At 40.4% G+C, this 17,484-nt stretch overlaps 1 protein-coding gene across 5 annotated transcripts; it reads right to left on the bottom strand.

Moving 5' to 3' along the window:
• Positions 1-487: 487 nt before the first annotated feature.
• On the bottom strand, positions 488-16,335 carry rac2 (Rac family small GTPase 2). Of its 5 annotated transcripts, none has more exons than XM_070854917.1 (7): positions 16,253-16,335; positions 9,654-9,725; positions 7,910-8,027; positions 6,604-6,666; positions 3,672-3,831; positions 1,859-2,003; positions 488-1,222 (listed from the first exon to the last, which is right to left on the bottom strand). In XM_070854917.1, exons 1-6 carry the CDS (start codon positions 16,285-16,287, stop codon positions 1,873-1,875), a joined length of 579 nt encoding a protein of 192 aa, XP_070711018.1. In that variant the 5' UTR covers positions 16,288-16,335; the 3' UTR covers positions 488-1,222; positions 1,859-1,872. The 5 variants fall into 5 exon arrangements, with proteins under 5 accessions (XP_070711018.1, XP_070711025.1, XP_070710998.1 ...); XM_070854924.1 differs by having other exon boundaries at positions 488-1,133; XM_070854897.1 differs by having other exon boundaries at positions 1,870-2,003.
• Positions 16,336-17,484: the final 1,149 nt, after the last annotated feature.

Here is a 17,484-nt window from a genome sequence, read left to right as displayed (position 1 = left end):
TTTGTCCTTGATCTGTTACAATGCGATTCCCTTTGAGCTATACAGTACAGGTTTATTTGTCCCCTTACCAGCGCACGCTGACACACACAATTAACCAAATAATGAGCAATGTCTCCCACCTGGAGAGAAGATAACTGTAACCTCTCCCCCATGTATGCCATTAATCAGGTAGCCGCTGATCACATGCACAAGCAAACAAGTCAGATTGATATTACTGTCCTGATGTCTTCCCCTTCAGGGAAGCAAAGTGAGACAGATGATGATGCAGCAGATGGCAGAAGTGCAGTCAGATACATCAGTGTTACCTTCCACACTGTGCTCATCAATTTCACTGCTGGGTTCATGTAGATGATTTCTGCATGTGTGAAGCTGCGTGCAGGAAGCTGTTGGGACTGTGTAGCAACTAGAAAGCCAGGTGTTTTACCCAAGTCAACTCTGAAGAAATGTACAGAATACACAAATAAACATATTTTCTGGAGAGACTTCACTTGATCAAATGAGTTTTTTATTTTAATACCACAACAAATAATACATTTATTGCTAACTTTTTATTCAAATACAACATTGTTCAGCTCCGTGCCGATACAAAAAAACACATTCCTGATCGCTATGATTTAACATTGTTCTTCGCTCACAAAACAACAGTCAGAACACATTTTGAACTAATCTAATTGCAACACTATGCTTACATTTAGAAGTAAATATCATTATTTGAAGCTACACAAGACACCTCTATATATTGTTGGCCCCAAAAGAGCAGAGAGATGCAGGCTGTTGCGTAGAACTTTTGGTTTATTGGATAAAACAAGCATGCCGCTCCTGTTCTTACATTTAAAGTGAATCTATAGTGTGTGAACCGGGACAGATACAGTATGTTCTGATAAATTGATGTATTTTACAAAGAAAATCCCTCCTGGTGCAGCGTCTATAATGCACTTTAAAAATCAGTCTCAGAGTATGCTGTACAGAAAGGTTTGCTACCGTTTTATTAGAAATGCAAAAGCATTACTTTTTTAAATTAGTGGAAATCCAGTTATAGTTTTCTATTCGAAACATTCAACAGAACTTTCAATTTGTCTTCTTTTAACCCGGGATCAGCAGTCTTTCTCTCTTCTTTCTGGTCCTGCAAGAGTCTAAAGCAAAGATGGCCACATTAATCAGTCACATCGGCATTCGCACAGCACATATAGGATGTCCAAGGAGGTTCATTTCTGCTTCAACACTAAGAACAAAAAGGAAGCTCTCTCAGCAATGAAGTGACTCATTATTCCACAAGCAATTGTGTAAAAACAATTTGTCTCTCTTTAACTTCTCTCCATATTATGGCATATTGAAATGCCAGCAGGACGCGATCAGTTCTGCAATTATTATGGTAATTTTGCAATAGGCAAGAGTTCAAAATTAGCTCCCTTTTCTTTAGACTTTTTCAGCTGCTGATGTATCTCCTGCAGAGAGAAAAAAACTCTGTGAAATTATTGCTGTATTTTCTAGCTGACTGCTTTATGGGTCTGTCCTCTTCCTGGCAAATTGGAAACCTGAAGGCTTGGAAGTAATTACCCAAGTGCTGTGATAGGAACATTTATTTCACGTATCAACTGAGACATTTGTGAAAGCTTTTTAGAATAATCTGCCTTTATTGTCTTTGTTTTATCAGAGCGCACTCCATCTATTCCTAAATCTTACAGTCTTTCTTTTTGCTGTCTCTGTCTGCCCTTTCTGGTTCTATTTAGCTTTCAGCAGTTGTAAAACTGTGTGTTTGGTAAAGAGAAATCACCTTTTAGTGATGAGCCAACTCTTGCTAAACAGTATGTCATCAGGATTCCTCAAAAGTCCACTCCTCCTCTCCCTATGTGTTCACCTCAGTCTCACCATTTACAGCAGTGAGCAGCCCTTCTTCTTGACCTTGGTGGGTTGGGGGCAGAGCACAGCGCGGATGGCCTCATCAAACACAGTTTTCAGACCACGCTGGGTCAAAGCCGAGCACTCCAGGTACTTCACTGCATCTATACGTACAAACAATGACACCCAGAACCGCACACAATAAAACTCAATAAAACTAAATACAGAGCCACACACACCAAGGCTGACATAGCTGTCCATAAGCATTATATATACACTGTTGCCCATAAAGTTGGAATAATTGTTCAATACCCCCAATTTTGTTAAAGCCTGAATACACAGTTTGCAAAGGTTAATTGTGGTTTAAGTTTCACTGTGATATGTTTGAGAAGATAAACACTTAACATAAATCATATTGTCGCAATCATTTCATGAGAAGAGGTAAAAAAAAAACATTATATTCCAACTTTGCACATTTGCAAAGACAATTTACAGGAAACGCAATACAGCCTGCATGTTGAAATACAGTAGTTGCCACTGAAACATCATAATGTGCCAGCCGGGGTGTAACTGGCTCTAGGCCCATCTTTAACACTGCTGCCCCTGTAATTCAATAATTCCACCAGAAAATCAGCGAAACCATGACATGTCCGACTGCGCCATTATCAGCCGCTCCAACACTGGAGGCAAGCATGAAGTTTGGGGAATAAGATCTTAATTTGATGGATTCTGATTTCATGAAATCTCCATGCTAGATTTGAGACATATGTGTGGCTGCAAAGAGAATCACCCTGTTATATTGTCATGATATAATCGTCGTGGATTGCAACTCTTTGGCAACTATGCTAAAGCTGCAACATTAGCATTCATTTGAAGTCCTGTTTCTGTCCACCTGACTATAATGTAAGTCCAACATTTATTCTGCTTGTAACACTGTTTGTTCTGTACCAGCCACTGAGAAAACATATCTGGCCGTTGAGCTGCTTAATGCTTTGTTCGCAAGCTATTTTATTTGCCATTTGGTCGAGGGCATACCTGAGTTCATCAGAGCATTTTTAAAGACTTAATTCGAAAAACAGCTGCCTGCTGAAGCGAGATTAATGAAAGTCAATAAAGCTGAAAAATGGTACATACTGAGTGAGATAAGGGAAACTGCAGATTAGTGAGGTTTTAATTGTCTGTGGGTTTGTCACAAAGAACAAACCCCTTCATATAACTTGTGGTCATTTAAACTATTGGTAATGTACAATTATTGATTAGTGCAACAAAAAAAAAAACTACATGCCAGCGCTAAATTAGCCTAAACCACACTTACTAATCCATTAGTGCACGTTGGTCAAAAAGGTTAAAGGTTTGTCTTTCAGAGCTGATGTCATGACGCTGTTTTATGACATTACATAGTCATCTGTTAGAGAGGATGATGGTGGCCGTGATCTTTCCAACGATTCATGCTTTCTTTGTCCGTGAACTCAACTAGTTTGTTCATTTACGTCCCCTGTAAATCGCCAAAAAAGTGTGAAATATCCAATATGGCCGACTTCCTGTTGGGTTGAGGTCATCGCTCCAAGCGACTTTTTTGTTCGCCTTGAAGAGACATATCAACCCTCCGAATTTCGTACATGTACATAAAACGCAGTTCCGGGGCTGAGTTTTGGTGGCGCTATAGAGCCATTTTGCCACACCCATTTACGAAACCTATGAAATACGTAATTTTTCACCACGAGTGATTTTTCTGCAAACTTTCATGAGTTTTCATGCATGTTCAGGCCCCCCAAAATGCAATTCATTGTGGAGAAGAACCATAAGTGCAGTGATCTGAGAGCATTCCTCACCTATCTCCTTAGCCAGAGCCAGGCCCTGCGGGTAGGTGATGGGCGCCAGCTTCTTTTCCTTCAGCTTCTCAATGGTGTCCTTCTCATCCCTCAGATCCAGCTTGGTGCCCACCAGGATGATGGGCGTGGAGGGGCAGTGGTGACGAACCTCCGGGTACCACTGGCAGAGGACAAGGTTTAAGGCAAACCAACGGAGAAGGGAGAAAGGGGAAGAAAAGAAAGACAGAGAGTTAATTTTTCGTGTCGAAGATGAAGAAAACCAGGGGGGTTGAAGGGAGATGAGAGAGGAATGGTGGATGGATGAAGGAATGAGCCTGGTTCCCCAAAGTGCCACGAAATGAGGCTTGAAATGCAAATAACATGCTGTAGGTAGTTTATGGGAAATGAGAAGAATATATGGCTGTGATTAGGTGTAGGTTCCATATCTTTTTTTGCTCCAGCAAATCAAAGCTTCAACACCAACTTGCAAATCATTTCATAGCGTGAGTGAGGTTTTCATTTTCAGACCCGACCTGTCATCGTTTCTCTCAAAATGATTGCTTTAACTCACACTCCCTCTATTCTCCCCTCTGTCCATTCACACTCTCCCTGATCTTTGCTCCTCACCCCATGTCTCCCTGTCTCTCTTTAACTTCTTCCACTTACTCTCTCATTCTGCTCTTTGCCACTTCCACTATCCTCTCTCCATCTATTTCCCCAGTGAGGAAATGAGAGATGCTATCTGCTAAAAGAATTAAGTAGATTCTGCTGGAGCCCACAGGCTGGTGATAGTTGAAGCTTTTGACAAATCCAACCTGCTCAGTGGAGTAGTCTGCTCGCAGGCCGGCCGGTTGACATGTGGGGATTATGGGTATTATCTGATGAATCGTACCGCTGCTCCTTTGAGCCAATTCTTTTAAACGTCTTACTGTGTATAGCTTAAATTTTTAAACTGTATAACACAAATTCATGAATTCCCTTGAGTCTCCTTGTCGCTCACCAGCTGAAGTCTCACTACAATAAATTTGAATGGAACCAACCCATGTTCTCTTGGTCACAGCCAACTGGGAGATCCTCTGGTGGACGTTTTTTAACTTCACTTACTAACTTGAGATTTGAAAGCAAAACGAATAGTTTGGCTCTCAAGTTTCAAGTTTTGACCCGCTCATGTCCCGGAATAATACACATGCATTTATACAGGCTTGGCTGTATCATATTATTAACAATTATTAGACTTATCTTGGATTCATCCTCACTGATTTTTAGGCCTGGGCCCGTCAATTAACTTAAAAATTGAATGCAACTTGTCTTGAATTATATAAGATTTGACTTGGACTTAGTTGACTTGTTTCGGTTGACTTGGACTTATGTCAAAGAACTTAAACTTAACTTAAACCACCAGCATACACCTCTGAAGTAGCCTATACAGACACATTACAGTAAACTCATATGTAGTAGCCACTGATTAAAAGCCAAACTGGAGTGTTTGTGTAATTCAGCATCTGCTTTATTCTTTTTTTTAGTGCAACAACGTCACATTTATGAGATGAAAGATCCTCCTGACCCTCCTCTCCAGTTTATCAAGAGTCTGGTAATGCAGCACAGAGTGAGTAAATCTGATTGGTGATGGATGGACACTGGTCAAACTCTAATCCACCGTGTCATTAACCTTTGATTTGCTCAACATTTAGCTGCTCAGGTTTGATTAGCTAGTTGTGAACGTCGAGGCACAGACAAAAGAGCTTTCTGAGACTGATGCAGGGAGGAATGTAAAGAGAGAGCTACAGTAGTGCTCATTAATGACCAAATAATGACTGTAGGCTTAGTGCAAACAGTCTCAAGTGCAAACACTCAGCCCCCTTGCACCTGTCACGATCATGCATGTGCAAATTACATTTAAGTTTCATTATTTAACACATACAGGGAATGTGGTAATTATTTGTGCTTAAGGTCAAGTACAGCTTTGCTTTCTGGATTTAGAATTACAACTTAAGCCTTCTTCCTGCAACTGAATTTCACCTCATACGATTCACCGGCCTTCCTTTCTAATTACCCCTCATACCAACTAATCTAGCAGGAACCACTTCTGTGGCTCCACTCCAGTCCCCTGTTACTATGGCGACTATGGCTCTATCTATGGCTCATGAGATTCAAAACGAAGAGGTGAATCAATATGAAAATGAACATTATTATCATACTAAACTGAAAATGATGTTACTTTGCTGTATAGTTTTGACGTTCTTATAGGATATTTAAAGGATGAAGAGCAGTAAGTGGTTTTGAGAAAGGTCATAGGCGCTGCTTTTGTTGCGGTACTCGACCTTGCACCTGTATGGCGCATGAAATGGAGAATTATATGAAAGTACTACAATGGAAAGAGCACTAGAGATGAGAGAGCTGTAAAGGAAGGTTTTTTATTGCACAATGCTTTACATTATGGTGTTCTTTTTATTGTGTAAGGACCAACTGGTTCATGGATCCTCATCACTGTCATTAAACCAGTGTCTGCAATGTGCGTCTGTTTTTAAAAGAAAGGTACGTCGTACGATGACGGCAGTGTCAAAATACTCCATTACAAGCAAGCTTTGGTCACTGGGTGTACATGCATCTTTAATAGCCAGATATTTAAAAATCCAGCTTTCAGATGCACTTTCATTTCATTCAGTGAAAATTTAGAACAAGGAAGCGAGACAACTTAGTGTTAACTGCTTCGAATGATTCATCACAGGAGTCTGCAAATTGATTTCCTAAGTGAACTCTGAAATGAGTGGAATGACTGCCTGTGGTTCTGCAGACAGTGGCACGGGGGAAATTCAAATAGTGACCATTTGATGTTTTGTGTGACATTTAGATCAGGTCGTCCAAACTAACTAACTATAACATGCGTGTTTGCATATTTAGGTGACGATATGAAAAGTTCCAAATAATAATGGACCACAGATGCAGGACTCACCTTTGCTCTGACGTTCTCGTAGGACGCCGGGCTCACCAGGGAGAAACAGATCAGGAAAACATCCTAATGGAGATACAATGAGATGAGAGGAGGTGGATTAGATGTTGATTTGATAGCTGCTGGACTTATTTTCCTGATAAGGGTTTTGTTACATACGCCACTGTGGAGAGGCTTGAGCTGCTGTAAGTGATATGTTGTTGTTGATGGGTGATTTGAGAAAACAGTCTTATAGCATCCACTTACTTGGGTTTTTCAGAGCTTTCAGGCACATTGCATGTGGTTGTCTCTGTCCTCACATGACAACCTATCGCTTTGGTCGCAGAATAACAGTTAAACCAAAGTAAGCAAACGCAGTCTGCTGATGAAGACCACAGGATGTGGATAAAAGCTCCAGAAATATCAAGTAAGAGGACCATGTCATACTATTTTTGTCAGATTGTTATGGTTAAGGTTAAGAATATTACTTACATCAACATCAAACACAAAAGTATTGAAAATTTGGTTGTATTTTGTTATATTCTGCTACATCTACATTTTAAAAAACTACAACTACGGCTGTTTATGCCTTTCAATTCCATGACCTGTGTATATTGTGAAAGGGCGCATCTTTGGAATGAGTTTTTCTCAGTAAAGCCAGCCACACACAAGAGTCCATAGAGGATCCTCAATCCCACAGAGAGGAATTCATCTCCTCATCCAGGTGGACGCTAATGACCACCCTCCACATGATTAGGTGTCCCTCTTAGACACAAGGAATGCTGAATGTACGGACATATTGGCAGGATTTTGCCAGGGATGGATCAGGAATGCAAAAAAAGATTCTTACCTGGGTAGATTACAAAAGGGGACATGAGGTGTGATGTGAAAGAAAATATGTAGCCAAATGTATAGGATGGGTTTGTGTAGCAGTCCTGTATATCTGTATCCATGTATAGTGTATCTATACATGTTTGTTTTGTATTGTGTTGATAGTCTGAAATATGTCTGGAGGTCGTTTTCATATGGTAATTGGTATGTACTGGTATATACTACCATCTTCTAAACTGACTACATATTAGACAACATTTGTTTCTCAGATTTTAGTGAGGTGGATTTCACACAGTAAGATTGCCTTTCTCTTCTGCCTTTTAGTCTAACGAGATGCGGCTCAGTCAGGCTGCAGAGTTGTACGTGGATCTGACAGTTGCAATCTCAACCCTACAGGGTTTCATAGTGGGAGATAAAGTGGATTTGGAATTAACTGTCTGTGTGTGTGTGTGTGTGTGTGTGTGTGTGTGTGTGTGTGTGTGTGTGTGTGAAGGTATACCGTCTGTGGGTAGGACAGTGGGCGGAGCCTGTCGTAGTCCTCCTGTCCAGCTGTATCCCAGAGGCCCAGGTTGACTGGCTTGCTGTCCACCATCACATTAGCTGAGTAGTTGTCAAATCTGTGGGAAGCAATCAGTCGTTTCATTTGTAAGACATTAATAATGGAAGGAAAGATGGAGGGAAGTTAATTACGGTATACTGAGGGAAGTTTGTGATGACCAGTAAAGAAGTTGTAGTAATAATAAGAATATCATAAGTGCTTTGAAATCAGAGAAAAACATGTTGCTTAGTTCAGTAAGTAGCCAAACTAATTAAGCCAAAATGTACTATTTCTTGAGCGGTTAATTAGCTCCAGACAAATTCTTAGACTGTAATGATAACATGAATTGTATCTCTTGCTGTGTTTGTTTGCCATAAACAAAAGCATATTCTCTCAGATCGTTTTATTTAAAACATCTGTGTGTTTAAGGAAGTAACCAGTACATCTGCAGTTTGGTACTTTATTAATCTGTGTAATTATTTTTGTGCTGTTCCACTCCAGAGAGGGAAATTATTGCACTTTTTACGTCACTACATTTGTGTGAAAACTACAGTTACTAGTTAAAAATAAGAAATATCATTATTACAATAATTAAAAGATATTAAATCATTTAGATAATATCAAACTTAACCACTGGAACAGAATATAAAAACAACACTGCCCCCGTGTGGTCACCTTGGAGCACTACAGTGTGTTACTGGCCCTCACTCAGCCTTTGGACCTGTGTGTACACTTGCTGCCACACATTAAAAAAAGTCAGCGGTACAGCTTATATATCCTGTGTCATCTTATTGATCATTTCAGCTTCCCCTCGCGCAATTTCGATGGACACACTCTCTGCTCTGTTGTAGCAACATCCTGCTTCCCTGTCACGTATTTGCTAACAGTCACAGTCACCTCACGCCATCAGTTATTCAAAAAAGGAAAGAAAGACCTGCTAAAGGCTTTTAACAGATTCAAAGAGGCAATATTTCGTCACCATGCTTGCAGTCAGGTTTAGAGTTGAGTTTTCAGATTTTTAAAATTCTACTTTTAAAGCAGTTCATGGGCAAATCCTGGTTAACTGTGTTAACGAGGATGTCTGAATTCTCAAAACGCCTTTTATTAATGTCAACAAGTTCTATTTTCCTGTTCCTAAGATATCTTGACTGTTTAATTCACTTTTACGCTATATTATTGTATCATGGCTGTTAAAGTTTGGCCTTTTATTGCCTGATCGTTGAAATGTTTTAATGTTTCCTGCGTAAAAGACCTTGTAACTTTGTTTTGAAAGGTACTTTATTGCTAAAGTTCGTTATCTCTATTACTAATATGTTGGCTAGCAGATTAAACTTGAGCTTAGTGGCTTGCTCACAGAGGCTGCAACATTATTCACAAGCAGAGAAACATTTTTATCATTTTCTTCTCTATTTTTTTTTCCCCAAGAAAGCTTTCAGGCAGACGTGTTTTTTCCTGCTGCCAGCCCAAACCTGTCAATGTTATCACCATCAGATATATGTACTGCTAAGTCTCACTTATCTTATGCATCTTTTTTTCTCTGTGTCTCTCTGTAAGCCATATTTGCATGTTACAATTCGTTATTGTTCATATACATGTGCATAGTGCAGGTTTTCTTGTAGTCAGAGACAGAGAGAGAGAGAGAGAGAGAGAGAGACACAGAGAGAGAGAGAGAGAGAGAGCATGTTTCTGAGCAGGTCATACTCACACAGTAGGAATGTACTCCCCGGGGAAGGCATTGGTGGTATAGCTGATGAGAAGACATGTCTTTCCCACAGCGCTAAATCAAACAAGTAAAAACACATACAGTGAGCCATTATGAAAAGACAAAAAAAAAAACAATGTTTCAGGCTATAAAAGCAGGAGATAGTGAGAGATGGACTGAACGTAGGCAGGAGATGAATCGTTCCGATTCCATAATACACACTCACAACATTATATAGCACTCACAATACATTTATAGATGTAGGGAAGACTTATTTGAAGTTGGTATAGAAGAAATCAGCGTACTTCGTCATACAGAAGTGAGTATACAGCATACAGCAAATGATGCGGGACATGCATTAGCAATTAGGACACAGTAGCTGTAGAAAAGCAGAGGAGGAAGATGAGGACAGATGAGGGAGTTGGCGAATACAAAAACACGTTTATTTCATACAGCATTAGTTTTAATATGACATTTTGCTATTGAGACGACCTCATTAGACCCAACATGTTCGGTACAGGGGCGCAGAGAGCAGCTTTTCTCCACATCCTGGGTGATGAAACCGCCAGGCTGCATGCTGGAGTGGATCAAACAAGCATCGACTAGCCCTCGTTCTTATTTTGCTCCACAGCTTTGCTGTCAGCATTTCAACAAAAACACCAGAACTCGTGCCCTGTCAACACGAAGGCGCTGATACACAGAGCAGGTAGCATCCTGGTTAATCTGAGCGGTGAGAAGTTGTTTCAGCCGCGTTGCTTTACAAAGTTACAAAGCAGGGAAAGAGCCTCTCAAGAAAACAGGCAATCTGCAGCTCGGGGCTCAAATGTTCGACCTGGGGGGTCGTCTAGGAGGAAGATAGTCTTCTGTATGTAGTAGTAATGTATTAACGGTTTCTTTGTACCCGTATGGTCTTACAATTACAGGTGAAACTCACTCTTTTGTTCACATAATCGTTGTAAGCATGAAAGCATGAAATCATCCGCTCATCATCCACAATCACGATTACTAGATCACTACCACTGGCCTTTAACGGTGCTGAAAACTTGTGCTCTCAATCACGATGACACTTCATGGGCTGCTTGTTGCCAGGAGACCCGGCTGTCAGTCAGATCTGATGAAACCAGATCAAAGCCGTCCTGCACTTGCAACATGAAAGTTTTTGACCTTGGGAACAGTGGTTTGAAGAAAAACATCTTAGGTCAAGGTCTATTTAATATTTCTCTAGAGTTGTTATCTCATCAGCGGATGGTTTCTGAAGTATAGAGCTCTGGTCACATGATAACTAGTGGTCATATATGAAGCTGAACTATAACCTGTGGCCCAGTAGAAGAATGCTTTTTTCTTCTTGTCTGTCTTGATTGTCTTCGGTAGTTTGCATGATGAAACTCCATCCAATGAAGAGGACAGTGAGATGGAATTGAAAAGCTCTGAAAAAGACTAGTACGTTGACCTTGAGTAGAGATATTTTGTAACAAACACCGAAGACTTGAAACTAAGCTTTCGGGCACCTTCAAGTCTACAGCACACATGTCTACTAGCCGGAGAAAGGTGGAATGAACCGATGCATGATTCAGGCATCATCGGTGCACGTCGAGCCACGAGGCAGAGGGGTTTTCCACCGCTTAAGCTCTTTTTAGAAAGATCAGGTTATATCTCATCAGATCAGAAAAGGCTTCAGCTGTAAAGGGGATGTAGGAGTAACAGCCTGAGTGGATTAGTGCAGCTCAAGCACGCATCGTTTGGAACTACAGTAGTGGTGAAAAGAGGGGGGCGATTTACTCATTGAGAGCTTAAATTTGACGTCCACAATTATTGCAAATAAGATATCTGATGCTGAAAACTTCTGCTGCCGTGACAAGGCATTAGATTTTCTTTGCGGTGCAACATTGAAACTTACTTAGAAAACAGCTCCCAATCAAACACAGTTTGTCGAATATAATTATTTTAAACTAAACAACAAAAGAGGAATGTTATGTGGCTGATTTGGTGTCCAAGGTCACTCCAGATTGCTCTACAGTATACATCTACTGATCTATTTTTTATCTATCTGTGTAAAAGTTATGAGCTACACATTGTCCTCAAACATTACCGCAATGATCTGAAAATAGAAGGGTCCACGTTATTTATTAAAAAAAAGAAATAACACAATCGAGTGCTTTGCTTTCTATACAGCACCTGTAGAAATTACAGTCATGTGGGCGTCATTAATGTTGATTTCATGAAAGTGTTGATCTATTTCTCACAGCTGAACTTCAGAGTGGCTGTAATGTGGGGGATGGAGAGTTTGAGCACAAAAAATAACATTTTGATTTGGACTAATAAACCTAACAGCAGCGAAAATACATCTTTCTGGTATTTGGGTGCACGGACACTTTAAACAGAAGCTTTCAAACTGAAATGTGACAAAGATTTTATGATGCTAAAATCACCACAAGCTGATTAAGGGCCTAACAAAACACTCTCATCATATAAGTCGGCATTTTTAAGATGGCGAGCAGGAACTAGATGACTCAACAGCGGTGTGAGCAGCTGTGTGCTTCACGGAGTGCTTCCGTCTCTGTGAGGACCAGTGTGGGGTTTGATAGCATGCGGTGATGCCGTCACTTCGGTCCAAGGGGCTGTTTGAGGGATTCAGATTACGGTTAGAATAAGTTTTAGCTGAAATGTAACGGCTGGGGTTAGGAGTGTAACTGTGATAAAGGCTCTCAGAAGAGAAGTGCAGACATGTGTGTGTTCTGTGGTTGTGTCTGAGTCAAATAGGAACTGATCTGTTTCAGAAGCCTCATTTTAAGTGCTGAAAACAGGAACCAGCCAAACTGAGCTACAAAGTCAAAAAGGAGAAAAAAAAAAAAAAAAAAAGGCTTTCAGCCTCTGAAGTTGTTCTGTCTCTTTGTTCTTAATCTGGTTTTCCATCATCTCTTCTGTCCCCTGCTGGCACCAGCCTACATTATCTGGCTCCAGCTTGGCAAACTGTTTAAAGGAGAGTCGTTCTCACTCCGTCTCTGTTCCTGTCTCTCTGCTCCTCAGCCTCATTCTCTTTTTCTCTCCCTCACTTTTATTTCCTCCACTGTCAAATCTTTATCTCTTTATCCTCATCTCTGTGTTTGTTCATGTTGGCCTTTTGGCTGGAATCTCGTAAACCATCACAGCGACACAGCCTCTATCTATTTCCTCCATCTTTGGTTTGGACACCCCTGTCTCCCTCTACTTGGTTCAGTCCAAAAAAGACAAGCCACTGTAAACACTTACATGACTTTAACTACATTGAACTAAAAGTGTTGATAAGCTACTCGGTAGTTTGTTTCCAAGGCTGAAGATATAAGAGGACACAGAGTAGAGTAAAGGAAAGCTTTAATGTCTCTCTAAGGGGCAATTTGGCCGACTTTAATTATTCATGGTTGTATTATTGTTGAATTACTACTGTGTTTTATGTATCATACCTTTAGTTTTAACAATTTTCTCTTTAATGTCGGGATGAAATGAAAAATACATTTCAATCCTTTGAGATCACATCCCCATCAGGTCATATTGTGAACCTATTTCAGCATTTCACCAAAAAATGCAAAAATTAAATGACCTTTTTATTCTTATTAAAAATCCAATATTGTTTTCATGTAAAACAAAATATGACTTTTGCCTAAAAAGACTTGAACAAACGATTTTCAACCAAAAATATTATGACATCCACCCTCTTCAATCAATCTTCAACTTGTAGTAGCACCTAGCTTCGTTAGTTATCTGGGTAGCAAAAGCAAAGTAAAGCTCTCTGAGCTAGCTGCCAGCTAATAAATTCACCATTTGTGGAGCAGTTTATACTCTGGGCCTTCATGGCTGTTACAGTAGTGTTATTCTACTTTGTCTGAGAGCAGCAGATATATTTTCTATATCAGCTTTTTCTAAGTTATTGAATCTCTATGATATTTACACTGAGTGAAATACATCATTCCATCCAATGAAAACGTTCAGCTTGCTATCTTTGGTACTTTTGAGCATTTCAAATGCTGTAAGTTTTGACAGCGTTTGGCAGGATAGTGTGAGGTTACACAGTCCTATCGATGGTGTATCACTGTCGCATTGATCAACATGTGGTGGTAAAATGCCAGGATGTGCTGCAATGTGTCAGAAAAGGCAGGGAGGAAGAAGAACACACCCTAGTAAACAAACATGTAAACAATGCTGGATTTTAAATTAATTTGCAGTTATGAGGAAGGAAATGCTCTAAACACATTTGTTGTCAACAATCAACAAAACACACATTTCGTTAGTTCGGTAAGAAACACTGAATGTAAACATAACTTTTGTTGAGAAGTTAAGAAGAAGAAGTTAAGTTGTTAAGAGGTTTTAAAGTGTGTATTTAATGCTGTTAAATTGCATACTAAGATGGAGAACTGTGTATTTTCTTTTCAAATTTGCATTGAACTAAACTATCATTGAAACAGGCCGTCCATCCATCCATCCATCCATCCAACAGGCCAACACTATGATGGGGTCATGAACCGGCAGCAATCAATCACTGATAGATGGATAACTTGCCTGTAACCTGACACAAACTTCCTCTTCTCTCTCTCTGTTTCAGTTTAATCACACAGACAAACAAGCACACGCTCACATATCAGGTAGTCAATGTAACTGCTGCGTTTCCTGTAAAAAGTTCAAACTCAAACTGCTGCTACATACAGCGAAAGATGCTAGCATGCTGTCACATCCCGACAGAGCTGATCAAAACATTTAAAGATCGTGGCAGAAATGATTCGCACCACCACCACCACCCTTCAGCTGTTTCAGTTTTTGCTATTTTTCAATTTTTCTCTGCAGAGATTGGCCAGGTGTTCACAGGTGTAAAACCAGGCAGAGCTCCAAGCTGTCTGCAAATTCTTCTCTTCACATTCCTCAAATGACTTCCCCCACTGTTCGTGTTCTTTGCTGCCACCAGTGCTGCCTCCGTGTTAAAATGGTTGGCATTCTGGACAGCAGCCATGACTGACGCTGTGATTAAACAGAAGTGGAGCTCATCATTCAAGTGGCTCAAACTACAAACACCTTTGTTGTGGCACTTTGTTGACACATTTTCTCATAGTTTTTGTTGATGTACCGTCGTCAGCATGTCCCCACATATAACCCTTTTTTGATCTTAAGGTTTTTCGCATCACTGCCATTCCTGAAGACTTTTAAAAGAGGCTGCTGCTGCTGCTGCTAAGGTCCAAGGCTGTGATTACACCATAATGTGGTACAGCACCTCCCCCCCACACCCACGTATTACAAACAACTTGAAGATGCAAACCACCACCACCTACTGTACAGGAGTGTGTCACATCACATAATTACACCGATGTTGGTACAACTTGTGAACCAAATCAAAAACCCACACATTTTCCACAGTAGTAGGTAAACTGTGCTCTGTTGCTGGTATTCAGGTACCAACATTATCAGCATGGACGTATCATCACCTGCTCCATCACTCTGCTTTTACCCACAATGCTTGCTTCCTTCTTTTTGATTTTCCCACTGTTGGGAGGAAATCGCTTCATACATCTACCGCTGTGATCAAACCTGCCGTCCCTCTGCCTCCGCCCCCTTGTTAAAATGAGTGGAGATGGCGAGGACACTTTACAGTGTAATGGTTAAGGTTTGGTTAGGTTTAGGCACAACAAATACTTGGTTAGGGTTAGTTTAAGATCATAGCTCAGGTTAAAATGTCAAGATCAGGACAGGACAGTGTCACAGTCACTCTACTCTGTCCTTTGCCTCGAAATGTCTCACTTTTCAAATATTTACAGAATTCAGTCTTTCCACTTCTCCTCCTCTACAATTGTGTGTTAAAGTGTTAAATTCAACACACACCAGGAAGCTGAAAACACTCAAAGAAACGGAGCCACAGTAGCAGTGTGCTACCAGTAAATGTTTGATTTTCTGTTGACTGACTTCCTGCAGCAGCGACTGCAACAACTCCGCTTTACAATTTCCCCCATCATGACAGCCGGCCCCTTTTGCCCCACCTTCAAGGATAAGTGTGTAGAAGTTTTTGACAACACATTGTCCAAACTTGTTCTGAGAGAGAACTTATAAGCCTTTAGACCAAACAATTTGACCAGGTTTTCCTAATACTAAAAAATGTAATAGTGTCCAACTTAAACTAAATAGAGCTTTTATATGTCTTCCTGTTCTTTTCTTAGGAGCCACTCTTTCTGACATGTCTTGAATTTACAGTACGGAGCCTGTGCTCTGAGTTTGCAGCATTACAGCATTTCCCTGCATGTTGTGGCCTGCACCATCCAGCACTGTCAAACACACGCCTGAGGATTTGCACATAACACTGGACAGACTGTGTTCTTCAACAAGTTTAAGCGTTCAGTAGCCTTTAGCTTTTGAGCTAAACACCATAAGCCACAGCCACAGCACTGCGGAAGTTGATAAAACTGTTACTCAAGGCCTTTCAGGCATGCTGTGTGAAAATCTTTGACATGTCCATCAAATAACCCAAAATCCTGAACCTTGGGCCACATGTCCCCATCATAAATCACCTGGGTTAACGTCTTTCAATGTAATACTCGAAAACAGCTTATAAGATATAACAATGTAGGTAAAGTGAAATAATGCCGTACCCATCTCCCACGACCACACATTTGATAGCCTGCATCCTGTTCCGCTCAGCTTCGTCTGTGCTCTTCACTCTGACAGAAGCAGCCTCAGAGAGGAAGGTTCAGAGACGCTGATCAGCATGCAACTACAGGAAATTGTTACACACCTCCCTCACTCCCCTCCCTTTGCTGCCTCTTTTTTCTCAGTCCCTTCCTTCACTTTTGCACAGATCTCTCTTTACAGAGTTGTTTGTTTTTCCTCCGCTTAACAACAGAACTTTTGCAAGTAGTGCACATTACAGTGTGAAGTAAAGTGTACATGTTATGGATAGGGTGGAAAAGACTGTTAAATAAACAATGTTATAATAAATAAGGGCTGTGAAATGGTCTTGAATTGTTCTGAAACAGGGGAGATGCAGTAGGACTAACATTCAGCTTTATTTAAAACTTCCTCTTTTGTTTGCTTGTGGATTTGCAATCATGCATATGCACACAAACACACACACAGACCTGCACAAACATCCACACATATTTGTAGTTTAGTTTAGCTTCAGTTCAAAATCATTTGTGATTTGTAAATGATTCAAATTTAATTAACGAATGGAAAATAAACCACGGTTCATACCCTGATCACTACTACAAATAACAATACCTGTGAGACTCCTTTGTTACCACCAGATGGCACTACATTATCGTTTTTGGCATTAACTGTCACGTCTAAAACTCATCCGTGGTGCAAGCAGAGGAGCTGTTTGTTCAAATGTGAGACCCAGTCATATTTTCTTACTGAAGTAGGAAATCGTCTTTGTTTTTACCCACACAGCCGATGCATTTGCCAGATCAACCAGAGAAACTCTTAAAGTCCTTTTTCCAGGTGTGATTATGATGGCTTTACAAAGCATCTGCTGCTGTCTTTCTAAATCCTTCTCTGTTATGAAAATGTTCCTATTGTAAGTCACCTAAAGTGTTGTAAATATTGAAAGACTAGAAACATTTAGGGTGTCTTTAAATCTTAGTCATTAAACAGATGTTTCACATCAGTTTCAATGAGCACCTGAAGTTTACAGTCAGATGTTCAGAGTCCTACCTGCCTCAGTACACCATGACAAGACAAGAGGGAAGATGAGCTCATTTTCAAAATAAAAGCATCTAATTTGCAGTTTAAACAAAATAAAGTGGAAATGATTCTTATTTTTACCAATAGCACCAAATATTCCTGTCAGGATCAGCAGCAGTGTTGATGAGTGTCAGGGGTT

The sequence above is a fragment of the Pempheris klunzingeri genome, chromosome 3 (assembly GCF_042242105.1).
Source record: "Pempheris klunzingeri isolate RE-2024b chromosome 3, fPemKlu1.hap1, whole genome shotgun sequence".
In the NCBI taxonomy this organism is placed as follows: Eukaryota; Metazoa; Chordata; class Actinopteri; order Acropomatiformes; family Pempheridae; genus Pempheris; species Pempheris klunzingeri.
This window is presented reverse-complemented; position numbering and strand designations above follow the sequence as displayed.